The following is a 12868-nucleotide window of genomic DNA, read 5'->3' as shown; positions in this document are numbered from 1 at the left end:
ATTTCCCCTTTCCGCAGGGCCGTCCTGAGGAGGGCCTCGGCTCTGGAGTACAAAATACAGCGGAGAGCGCTTCGGAAGGAGGATTTTATTAATTATATTCAGGTAGGCTTTGCTGATGAGCAGAGCGCGCTGACTCGCGTTGCAGAGCCGGCTCCGTTAGAAGGGACCCGATTCTGTAGTGCCCCGCGTAGGAAACGGGCGGCTCTTGAGGCCCCTCCTCACCGGGCCCCCGGCGTTCACTCCTGAGCCGTTTATTGGCCCACACTCTTTATTAACACACACCAGAGTGCGGAGCACGGCCAGGAGTTGCTGCCTCAGTTTAGGATGAGAGAATCTTTCCAGTTGTGAGTTCTTCTTATAGTTTATTCTCTTTCCAGGGATGCGGAGACCCCAGTTCCTTGTTGTGTTGTGCAAATTGTAGTTAAGCATGTAATTATTTTTTTGTGGTGTTAGAGGTTTGGCTTGTGTATTACGATTCTAGGGATATGTGCAGTGCTGACAGCTCAAGTCCTGAAGTATGTGCAATATGTATACTTCAACTTACTTTCAGTCAGCCTCAAAAATGTAGTGATCCAACCAAAAAATTGTTGCTTATGTCTTCCTGGATGTAATTTTTATTGTCCACCTGATTAGCTATAGAAAACTTGATCTGAAATTTTTTTTCCTTACTGTTAACTGTCTCCTCATTTGCCTTCAATTTTTTTTTTCCTCCCCATTCTAGTATGAAATTAATCTGCTGGAACTGATAAAGAAAAGAAGAGCAGTAAGTTTGTCAGTTATTCAGAGTGCAAAATACTTTATGCTAAATTTTCTATTGCTGTAAAATGAATGCTACTTTTTCCTCCTAGCGCATTGGATATTCGTTTAAGAAGGATGAAATTGAGAACTCTATTCTGCATAGAGTCCATAGCCTCTTCAACCGCGCTACAGGAAAATGGAAAGTAAGTTTCTTTGTACTGATAAGTTGAAAAATGCCCTTTTGGTATGTAAAATTTATCTAGATATTGCTGCCGCCAAATACTTGGGGGAAAAAAAAGAGAATTTGAGACGCAAAATCCCTTCTCTCTGCATGCCAAGTTGTCGTAACAAGGGTGTATTGTTTGCTTGTCAATGTGGAAGTGATTTTGTGCTCACCTTATTGTAAGGTTAATTCTCTCCCCCTTTCATTTCCAACAGGAAGACATCCAGCTTTGGCTTTCACATGTTGCATTTTGCAAGCAGTGGGTGAGTTTTCAAAATGCTAATCTTACCTGAGTTGAGATACTGGATTGGTGTTTAATCAGGCACCTGGAACTTGAATTACAAAACAGGGGTACAAGCTTCACTGCCATATGCTGTATTACTGAAATAGTTTTTATAGTATTATTGGAGCTTCCTGGGATCTTCACTTATGTGTGTAAGTGTGGAATTTGACTCAGTATGAATTAGTATAAAATTTGATGCTTGCAGGTGGCAAAGGTGAGGCTGATTGCATTGAATCTGGAGTACCATTTGGTTTGGGAGAATCATAATACTGGTTGTACCTTCTCTGGAATGAATGGATCACCTGTCTGTGAATTGTGATTTTTGTTCCAAGCATTTCTTACAGTGGCTATGCTGAAAAGTGTAATTCTGGCAATTCTCTACTTTGTAAGCTTACCTGTGCAAGTCTTTACATTATTATTAGCCTTTAGTTGTTGTCATTCCTGTACTGAAGAAGGTGACCTTGTCATAGTAATGCAAGTGGCCAAAGAAAAATGCATTCTTTGCTTCAAAAGTGGTCAGTGAGACTATGGGTTTGTGTCTTAGGCAAGATTTGTGTTAGCAATGTACTTCAGAAAGGTTTGAGTTTATTATGATAATCTAGTCTGGTAATATTTGAAAGCTGGTCAGTATTGAACGAACGTGAGAAACTTTCTATTGAAGGCAAAGTAGCAGAGAAGTGTCTTTTCCAGTACAATTGCATGACAATTTGAAACCTCTCATAATGAAGCTTTGGTGATGGTGGTTCAGTTCGGTACTAGAGCGGGTAAAACAAAACTTCTTCTTTTACAGAATGCAAAACATCAGCTTAGTAAGGTGTTTTCTTCCATGTTGGCCATTCATCCCAATAAACCAGGTAAATAAAACAATGGCAACAGCTGCATAAATGACTCAATATGGATTGTATAGTGTTGGTTTAAGTTCTCATAGATCTCAGTTCAAGCTATTGGGGTAAAAGTTTCTACTCTCTTTTCTCTGCCTTGTGGCTACTTCAGAGAGAAGGGCTCTGACAGAGACTGTGTTGAGCAATCAAAAGGTGATGTGAAGTAGGAGTCCCCATGGTCTGAATGACCATTTCCCAGCTAGACTGGGGACTAGATAAATGTTTCAGAGGTAGGAAATGTTGAATACTCACGGCTGCTTTTTGGCTTTTGAAGACATCATTTTATGTCATTGGATCTGTAGCTATACCAGATTAAACTTTCTGGATCCGCTTAGCTGCTTAGGTCTGTCCTTTAACTCGTTTTACACGGGAGATAATCAGTCTTATTCCATTGCTGAGCTCATGGATTATGTTGGGGTGGGTAGATCGAACAAGAACAACCTGTGCGTCCTGGAGAGTAGCTTCAAAATGGGTTCTCATGACCAGTCACTTCCTTTGCCTTAAAATGAATTTCTTTGTGTCATCTGTTGCAGCACTGTGGATTATGGCAGCAAAATGGGAAATGGAGACACGACTCTCGTCAGAAAGTGCTAGGCACTTGTTCCTTCGTGCTTTGCGCTTCCATCCAGAGTGCTCAAAACTTTATCAAGAAGTGAGTTTTCTTCTGTGACCAGTTGTCTGATCAATCAGAGCAAATCAGTCCAGCATGTTTCTCAGATGAGACTGAGAAAACTGGAAAAAAAATTGTTTCCCAATCAGTGGGGAAATGTTGTCAAAAAAGATTTTAAAAAAAAAAGAAAGAAAAAGTTCCTTTATACTTGTAGCATTTTTCAGTTGTTTAGCAAATACTGTATGTATGTATGCAAAGTGAGGGTTTTACACTGTTTGTTGATAAATGTGTCAGAATTCCCTTGTCAAGTACTGTAAGCCTCGCTCAGACATAGTTCTTTGGATTAGATCTGGCATCCCTACCCTTTGGTAGGGAACAGGGTTTTCTTCGAGGACAAGTTAAGGTTTAAAGAATTACTAGAAAGTGGTAATTTCTACATGCGGAAAATTTCAGGAGTAAATATGTAGGGCAGATAGCTATACGTGCAAAAAAAAAGTCTTTAAAATATGAGATTTAAAACAATTTAAAATTGTTTAAAAAAAAGACTCTCATATAGGCATATGTGGGATGTTGGCAAAGTCCTGATTTTTAGTTTCTCAGATAGAGCTTGTGTTACTACATTTGTGGACTTGGATGTTTTATGATTTATCCACAGCCCCACAATAATTTCATTTTATTCTCTCTCTTGCAGTATTTCAGAATGGAGCTGATGAATGCTGAAAAACAGAGGAAAGAAAAGAAAGAATTTGAACAAGCAAAGATGGACTTGGTAGGTCAGCTAAACTTACTTCAGAGATAGTCTGCTTGGGTATCGTACACTTGTGTGCATAGTTTCAAGGGATCATGGTTTGTTTGAGAACAGCTTAGAGAAAGGTTTTGTTCACGTCCTGTGCCTGTGTTAAGCTTTTCAAGTGTTAGCTGATGCTTAGCTCAAATACTTCATACGTTGATTTTTCTTTACGTTTGTGAAGTCTTTTGTTACATCCCCCAGTTTGAAAGTAAATAGTAATTTCTGGAAAGGAGTTGTTAAACTTACTATTTCTTATTTCTTGATAGTTGACTTATGCAAATTGGATAAAAATAGGAGTTAGATAAAAGAAAATTAATATCTTATTGTGGTGGTTTTTTTCCATGTTTGCAAAAATGGTAGCTGAGAAAGGAAATAATTTTTTTCAGTGATATTATCCTTGATATTGCAGGGGGAATTCAATTATTCTGAAGAGATTCTCAATGGGGAAATGGCTCGCATAATCTACAGGGATGCTGCTCAGAAAATTAAAGGTGATTTAACATTTCTTGTAGTTATTCAATAGAAAAATTCTCACCTTTAACTCACTTGGTAATACAGATAGACTTAACTCCAGTGCACATGCTAAGATCTTGTTTTTCGACTGTACCGTTTCTTCAGTAGAACCTAGGTAATGCCAAAGTATAAAATAATAGTGCTGATAGTTCTGATTTCGTAACTGTTCTGCAGGCTGACACCTCTTCCAGTACAACAACTTTTGGGCTGAAGTGGCATAGGTGCCAGGCGTACAGTCTCAGAACTTGTTTGTTTTGGGAGGACAGTTCAGAATTATGCAATTTTTTTGCTTTGTTGTGTACTGAACATTAGACCACAACTAATCAGCTGGCACTAGTGACAAATGAGTAACAATTCAGACTAATAATAAAACAAGTTAGATGATTTTAAATTAACCGGGCTTGGTAAAATGTAGCTATTTTATTGAGATAATTGGGTAAAATAACTGCAAAGTAGTAGCAGATATCTTTGAGAAACCATGACAGATGGGGATATTTTGGAAGACAATGGGCAAAATATAGTAACAGCATTGAAAAGTAGAGGGGAAAAGAGGCGTTAGAAGAAATTATAGAAAGAGATGGCTTAATTTAAATTCCTGGATAAATACTGGAATAAATAGGCATGCAAGTGATTTGTAAGTACCTAAAAATGAGGGGGTGCGTAATGACTGATAGGGATTCACAGCGAACTAATTAGGTCAAGTCATGTCACTTGGCATTCTCACAGATGTTAGAGATACAAGACAAGGATATAATTCATTGACATATCTGTGTGCAGCTTTGGAGAGGTCTGTCCCAAGTGTGGAGCCTTCTGTGTTTTCATGGCAGAGTCAAATGAAGGAGTAGAGGAGGTGTAGATTAAATTTGCAAGCGGAACCAACCTGGAAAGATCTGTAAGCATGTCGGGACAGGACTAGTTCATCACTCTGAAGTCAGGAATGTCCTGCCTCTCACGGCCTTTGTTTGTAACTGGATAACATGAAGTCAGGAAGAATATAGTCAGGGAATCAACATTTAACTTATGGCTTATCATACGGGTGGAACAGTAAGACTTAAAGAAAAGAAAAGGTTATCTATCTATGCACTTAAATGTTAACTGTGTCTTGATAAAAGCTTGCAAAGATACAGAAATGCAAAGTGTGCAATGGTTGTAATACTCTACTTGATAGGTTTTTTTCTCCTTTTGAAATGTAGGTGTTGAGTTCCATCTGGCTGTCCTCTCTATTGCAAAGCTCTTTGATTTTACCCAAGATTTGCAAAAAGAAATTCTTGAAAGGTGAGGTGTGGCTTTGTGTTGTGGTTTTGGTGGGTATTTTTAAATTTTGTTTTGTTTTTTAAGAAGCATGTACTCATAACTTCTCTAAGATATAGTGGGTTGACAGGTTAACAGCTGTTCCTCTAGGGAAATAGAATGGTTAAGGCCGAAGGGAAATCCTTTAAGAAAAACGAAACATGAGGCAAGCGTGCTCTTTAGAAAAGGATACTTGTATATAACTTCAGAAAAGGCTTTGAGAAGTTGCTAAGAAGAATGTAGATAAAATACAGTTGTCACTGAATAATTACTACACTTTGTTTCCATAAATTTACTGCAGGAACTGTGGATTTTCCTAGTGTACTTTGTGGCTCTTTTGCCTTTTTAGTTTCTCCAGTTGTTCCTCTTTTGGAAGGAAGATCTCAAAAACTTCCTGTCTAGTTCATGCTATTACTGTAGAGTATCCATATAAAAAAAAAAAAGCAAACCACCAAAGAAACCCCAGACTGGACTAATATTTTGTCTTTCTGGTGTGGAAAAGTAAAATTTTTTATTGTCTGAGATTTTGTTACTTAGAAATTAAGTACATTTCTATACCAATATAACAACCCTTCTAAACATACTTGCAAAAGAAGAATGGCGGTTGAGGGGTATCACAGACATGGTGTGTTTAGTTTGCAGACCAAGTATGCTGGTGATCCTCTTACGTGGGACTACATGGCTCGTCGTGAACTGGAGCTGGGGTCGCTGCCGTCCACAGAACACACCACGAAACAGATGAAAGTATCTGAAATGACCCAGAGAGAGGAGCGGTGCTGTGCAGTCTTTGAAGAGGCCGTGAGAGCAGTTTCAACAGGTGAAAAGTTCTGCCTGCATTTAAACATAATTTTTGCCTGGTACTTCAGCATTCTGTATACTGCGAAACTTTTGAAGTGGGTGTTGGCAGGCTGTGCCATACCTAAGAGAAGGCAAGCGGTTTTTAGACGCTACCTTTTTGGGATCTATTTTATGTGTTATTTGGGTTATTTTCCAATGCATTTATGCTCCTGAAGGGGCTGCTTGACTGAAAGTGCTTTTAGTTGCTTGTTTGCTTATATTAATGTGACTTAACCAATAAGGAGAATAGAAGCCTGCAGATGAATAGAGGCTTGGGAGTTGTAAATAGAGAAAATTTCCTAAATAAAGGAGACCTGTAGAACTGAAGTATATTGCTGGTTAGCTGTGAGTAAGCAATGTTTTTGAGTTGCCAGTGGAGTGGATATCCACCTTCAACATCTGGCATTGTCCTTACTCTCAAAGGAGGTGATCAAGGGGCTGTCTGTGGAGCGGACTCCAACTTGCTCTTACGTAGCCTTTGCCAGGCAGACAAAGCAGGATTTTCTTGGCTGCCTGTGTCTGTCTCCACTCTTGCAGGCCCATTGAAAACTACAGGCAAAGAGTGTAGTGAATGTTAATTGACACAGCGTGTGCTGAAACCTCAGCTGAACTAAGTGTGGGATGCTCTTTAGAAAGAGTTACTAGCTGCAGCTTATACCGGGAAGCCATTTTAAAATGTTAATGTTATAAATGTGGGGCCTCTTCTATAATACAACCTTTTAAAACAAAGTTGGTATTAACATGTATGGCTTGGATTCTCTGTATTCCTTAAAGACAGATATTTGTGCTTACTCTTGTGGTTCCATGAAGTGTGATATTATGCCTTTGATCCTACAGAGGACATGTGGAAATGCTACATCACTTTTTGCTTAGAGAGATATAACAGGAAAACCAACAGTGGAGAATTAAAGCAAAAGGTAAAAGTTTACTAACAAATAAGTAACAAATCATTCCTATTTTTACTGACTGCTGTAATCCATCAGACAAGAAGCAAATATATTTTGACATTTTATCAAGAATACTTACCTGCGGCTATCATTAAAAATCATTTAGTCTCCATCTGAGGGGATCACTTTTACTGTCAGGCTCACATATGGCTTGCCTGAACATGAATAACTTGAGCATAAACCAGTCTTGTCGGTGAAGTACAGTGACCTTTTTGCATGGAAGTTCAGAGTGCAAGCTTCTGCAGGACTGACAGTCCTGCAAACCTGTGCTTGTTCAAAAAAAAAAGGATGAATTAAAATGACTTCTGCAAATAAGTCTGAGCAAAGTTTGGTGCTGGTACGTGGGAACTTAATTATGACTCAGTGAATTAACTAATCATCCTATGCAGGTTAGTTCCCTTTTAACACAGTAAAAGAATATTGCTGTGTTGTTCTTTTGCTCCTTAAGGAAAAGAAGTAATTCAATGCTCAGATTTCCGCTTTATCTTGGAAGGTATGCAGGTACCTAAAGCATTACATACGTAACTCTTAGTGAATTTCAGTGACATGTTGATACACTCATCCGCTGGGCTTCTTGTAATGCTGGGATCTAGTATATGCAGGAATAATGCTTATTTTCTTCTTTGTTGGTTCTAGAGGCTGGAGAGGACACTGAGTGCGTTCCACAAAGCCCATGAGTCAAGTTTGCTGCCAGAAGCTCTCTATAAACAGTGGGTAAGAGTTGACACAGAAAAATAGATTGTGAGACTCTCCTGCATTGCTTGCATGCCTGTCTTTGCCATTTTGAGTAGATAGAAAGGTGGGCAATATTGTGTTCAAGGCCTTGCTTCTTAAAAAGGTATTACAAATCTCTTGTGGTGATGAGCTGTATCTGTTGGGTTTTAGCTTCAACTGTTACTGGAGTCCAACCTCTTTGAGAAGGCTACGGAGGTGGCAGAAGCTGCAACTAAGCGCTTCAGCCTGTCAGTGGAAATGTGGCAGATGAGGCTGCAGGTGCTGATTCAACTGAAGAGTGACGATGTGACCCAGTGTTTTGAAGAAGCCATTAAGCACGTGAAATCTAAGGTCTGTGATGGTTTTATGGACTTGCATGTATTAGTCTTAGACAGGAAAGCTCTGATATTTGAGTGGGGTTTTTTTCCTGTACAAGGCATTCAAAGTCCCTAGCCATTTTTAAGGTAAAAAATAAGAACTTTACATTTCACATGAACATCACATTCAGAAGCATTAGGGAATTGCGAATTCACTTAATATTCTCAGTTTTAAAGTCTGAATGCTCACAGGTGACATTTTGCATACTCTTCTAGCAGTCAGCTGGTATTCTTTGTGTCTTACATGAAAAATGTGTTTCCTTTTCTTCACTGTCCTGATACGTTATTTTCGTATGTGGTATTTCAAGCCTTGAATTAGCTATGTGTTCTCTTACTGTTCCATTTCAAACCCTGGGCACAAGGAGTGAGGAGAGGAAACAAGGAAGTGATTGTTTCTTTCTTCCTTGTTGTTCTCGGAAGTTACCTTTGTGCTGCAGTGTTTGGTGATGCAGAAGAACTTGTGTCTCATCCCTGACAACGTGTCTTGCAGCTGTCCAGCTAAGTAGTATTTGTCCTGTAAGTGAGGTAGGAAAGGAGTAATTTCAGTGTGCAGTCTCAAGTTGTCTTTCTAAGAGCTATGTCTAAAGGACGTTTTTTATAGCAGTTATAATACAGAACCCAGTGGATGTGTTGCTGTCTGGTTTTTTTAAATCAAAGGCACTGTATTTCAGTCATTTGATTGATCTGCTTACCTTGTAGGGCACTTTGCCATTATGGACCCTCTGGGTGGAATGGAGTGAAGGCACAAACAGCAAGGAAGACACAGAAGCTCTCTACCAGGTACTTAGCTAATGGAAATCTACTTTTTATGACAGTGTGTAAATGAATGGGAACAATGTGTGTGGACGGAGCATTTAACAAATCCTTTATATTGCACATCTTTCATGGATGTGTTGCTATCAGAGAATTCCAAGTAAAACTGTGAGTGTTACCAAAAATCAGTTGGACATAGGCTCATAAGCACAAACGTCATCCCCATGCTTCTAAGACATTTAGATGTTTGTAAGCACAACTGGTGATGGACTCTTACTTTTCTTTTACTTTGTGGTCTAGAAGTTTTGCTCTATTTTCAAATTTCTGTCTGAATATGCAGAAGAGAATTTTCCCATCTGTGTGAAAACATCAACCTTGTTACAGAAAAGAAGAAAACTGGGACTTTAATCTCGCTGTAAATTCCTTCAATAGCTTAGGGCAAAATATTTCGTCTTTGCCTGGCGTGTTGGTTGTTCCCTCCCTTGCCCCCCATTTACAACATAAAACATGTATTTCAGGTAGAAGCTTGAATTCAGTTGCTTGTAGAGCATTGTGAAACCCTTTTCGTGAAGGTTGTTAGGGAAATGCCAATTGCCGGCTGTATGGAATATTGGACAAGACATGTATTTTAGGTTGCAACTAATATTTTATTTTGAAAAATCTGAAATATGAAAATTTCAGGCATCATTTGGGATGCTTTTGTCCAGTACTTCGTCTGACTTAAGAGATCTGCTTTCTGTCAGATGCCTACTTAGGGAGAAGATACTATTTGGTTTGTTCTTGCTGCCTGTTATTTGTAGCTTATGTGGTTGGTTTGGTTTTTGTTTTTTCTCCTTTTAAACTTGCAGAGATCCTTACATGCCACAACTCATGCTGAATCTGTGACTATGAAAGAAAAGTATCTTGACTGGACCTACAGAAATGGTGGTTATAAGAAAGTTAGAAGACTCTTTACCAGGTAACAAATATAAACCTTCCAATGCAATTGTTCTAGGGTGTATGTTAAAAGGTTTGAAGTCTAAAGTTACTTATGTTTTTACTTCAGCCTGTGTGAAAATCGTCCGTTTTCACTTGACTTCTTCAGGAAGATGATCCAAATAGAAAAGGAACAAGTAAGTTGTTGAATACCCAATTAGGGCCTTGTATTTGTAAAATACACTTCTAACTTCAGATTTATATAGGAAGTGGAGGGCTTATGAGTACTGTCATTAGTTTGTGATCTGTTCATATTTATCTTCTACAGTTGATTCATAGCATGTAATACAAAACCAAGTTCCATGGTAACTAATCTTTGGCAGTGTGCGTGTGCGCGTGTAATTACCATGACTCTCTTTCTTTGTAAGAATTTAATCAAGCTGCAGATTCACTTCTGTACAAAATAAATGGCCTTTTAATACCTTCCTTTGTTAGGAATCCTGTAAAATGCTTCATCTGAGAGAATACTATGAACGTGCCTTGAGAGAGTTCGGTTCAACAGATTCTGGTAAGGAGATTTTATTTATTTATTTATTCATTCAGTGCTGCCTCTTTTATTTCCATCCATTTCAAAAGGCAGTTGTTTGTTCTGCACTTGCGATTGCTGTCATGCAAAGTGGAGCTTATTTCTTGTGTGCCATTAAGTGCATGACACTGCAGCGACCCTTCACTTTGAGTTCAGGGTTGTTGGTCACAGTGGGATGGCTTCAGCAGAGCTGTTAGCAAATAAGGTTTTGACACTGGCTGGTGTAAGAGATGCACGTCACCTTTCATTTGGATTTGTGAACAGTATGGAGCTATTTATTATTTTTTTTAATCAAGATTTCTGCAGTATTGGTTTTAAGAAAATAAACAGCTCCATTATTTTTGCGTTATTTGTCAAGACATTGCTGTTCCAGCTGGGAACAGAACCTGGGCTTTTGGCCCTCAGGAGGCAGGGGGTTGTAGTTTCACAAAGTAAGCCTCATTGTGTTAACATCAAGCACACATCTAGGTTAGGTTTGGTATGTTTGTTAAGTAATATCCAATCAAAATCTAAACAGAACTTCTATTTTTCTTTTAAAGTTCTCTGGCTGGATTATATCAAAGAAGAGCTAAGTCATCCCCAAGGCAAACCAGAAAACTGTGGGAGCATACACTGGCGAGCTATGAAGATGTTGCAGGGAGACCTGGTGGAAGACTTTGTTTCCAAATACACTTTATTGCAAACTGGACATTTATGAAAAACTATAAATACTTACAACATGACAGTGTGGATTGTTTTTTTTAAAACTTCTTTGTACAAAGGTAAATGTATGCCTGGATCATATTAAAGGGTGTCTTCTTTACATTCTTGCATATGTGGGGAAAAAAAAATAATCATCAGCCTCACTGCAGTTGTTTCTAGTGCTGCTTCTGCCAGGGGCAAGTGCACAGTTACAGGAGAAAGCAAAGGCATCTTTGTTGAGACTTGTGAGAGAAAACTCGTCCTCCTGCCTAAACATTCATATGGAATAGTCATAATGCATCAGCTTTTACACTCTGGGAAGCTAATTTACAACATATAAATGCAACTTCTCCCTGGAAACTACACCTGAACTACACCTGTGGGAGATCTTCGTATCTTACTAAGTTGAATAATGAAAAGTGGAACACTGGAGAAACAATTTTTAAAATGATAGTATTTATTGTTTTCGAGCCTTGAAGTAATCTGTAATCCTCTTTTTGGGAAGAAAAAAAAACAACAAAAAAACCCAAAACAACCTCTGCAACCACCTTGATTGGCGTTTGCATCCTCAGCTGTAATTCTGAGTGTGTCTATGAAATGTAGAGGGGAGCTGAGATCTGTTACAAATGGCCCTGATGTGACAGTAGAAAGTTCTGATCTATGCTTCAACTTTCTGTCCACAATGCCTGAAAAATGGGTAATGGTTGGTTTAAGACAGTGCTGTTCTTGGCTGTTTGCAGAGATGCATTTTCCCATGTCAAACCCATTAAATCAGCATAAATGCTATCAGACCAAAACAGCACGCCTAGGGGAAGTATAGTTCCTTTATCTGATTTCCCAGTGACTGAATGATGACATAGTAACAATACAGAGAAACATTTCTTCAGGATTTTTCACACAAGTAGAAGCTGCAGCTCCTGGCAATGAATTCCAGTAACTTTTGACTAGCTGGAAACAAAGTTTGGAGCAACAGCCTGTTAAGAGTGCTCCTTCTGTGATGTCTGAAGTACATCCTGCTTTTAGCCAAGCCATCTTGTGTCTCCCTGCTAGTTCTGGACCGTCTCGTCTCTGGCATCGAGCTCCTCGTGCAGTAATCACTGCTTTTCTATCCTGTCTGCCCTTTATGATGTTACTCCCTCCCCTGAATCACTTGTCTTGCTTTTACAGTTGCACACCAAAAAGTTTTTAAGTGCAAAGTATGGGTTTGGGGCATTTTTTTGTTTGTTTGGGAGTTTTGTTGTGTTTGGGGTTTTTATTTGTTTGGGTTTTCTTAAGTCCAGCAAAGCTTATAACGTGACCATTTTAGAAAGTGGGCCCTTTTCCTTCACCTGTTCTGGTTCCTTGCAGAACTTCCCCCTTCCCGTCCCTGCAGCGCCTTTGAGCGGTGCGTGTTTCCTGAACGTGGGTTTAAGCGTTAACGGAGCACCTGCCCCGTCTGCGCTCCCCCCCGCTAGCACGAGGCCGAGCAGAAACTGTTGTCTTTCGGTGAGATTAAAAAGCCACAGAGCCGGGAGAGGCATTGATGTGTTTTATTCACAACTTTATGAGTGTAAAGGTGTTTTCTTACAGCTTTTATGTCTGCATTTCTCTGCCCTTATTCTCCAGGTGTTTTAATTGCTTATTTCTGCCCTCACGTCGGGCGGTTTTCCTCTCCCCCCGGACACCCTGAGAGCAGCTCTGCGTTAAGCGGCCGCAGAGCGCGCGGGGCCGTGAGGGAGGCGGGAGAAGCC

The 12868-nt window shown here is 39.4% G+C and overlaps 1 protein-coding gene across 1 annotated transcript in view; it reads left to right on the top strand.

Moving 5' to 3' along the window:
- The window catches only part of UTP6 (UTP6, small subunit (SSU) processome component, homolog (yeast)), an 11754-nt gene extending 469 nt beyond the window's left edge, over positions 1-11285 (top strand). The window contains exons 2-19 of the mRNA XM_009880242.1: positions 18-102; positions 722-763; positions 849-941; positions 1177-1224; positions 2035-2098; positions 2659-2777; positions 3427-3504; positions 3935-4016; positions 5232-5313; positions 5964-6145; positions 7003-7082; positions 7749-7826; positions 7998-8177; positions 8903-8983; positions 9805-9914; positions 10002-10068; positions 10367-10439; positions 10997-11285. Coding sequence (XP_009878544.1) covers positions 18-102; positions 722-763; positions 849-941; positions 1177-1224; positions 2035-2098; positions 2659-2777; positions 3427-3504; positions 3935-4016; positions 5232-5313; positions 5964-6145; positions 7003-7082; positions 7749-7826; positions 7998-8177; positions 8903-8983; positions 9805-9914; positions 10002-10068; positions 10367-10439; positions 10997-11154 — 1702 coding nt within the window. The 3' untranslated portion in view covers positions 11155-11285. The remainder of the gene's footprint in view (positions 1-17; positions 103-721; positions 764-848; positions 942-1176; positions 1225-2034; positions 2099-2658; positions 2778-3426; positions 3505-3934; positions 4017-5231; positions 5314-5963; positions 6146-7002; positions 7083-7748; positions 7827-7997; positions 8178-8902; positions 8984-9804; positions 9915-10001; positions 10069-10366; positions 10440-10996) is intronic.
- Positions 11286-12868: the final 1583 nt, after the last annotated feature.

The sequence above is a fragment of the Charadrius vociferus genome, unplaced genomic scaffold (assembly GCF_000708025.1).
Source record: "Charadrius vociferus isolate BGI_N301 unplaced genomic scaffold, ASM70802v2 scaffold662, whole genome shotgun sequence".
NCBI lineage: Eukaryota > Metazoa > Chordata > Aves > Charadriiformes > Charadriidae > Charadrius > Charadrius vociferus.
The sequence above is the reverse complement of the archived record's forward strand: the minus strand, read 5'-3'. Positions and strand labels throughout refer to the sequence as shown.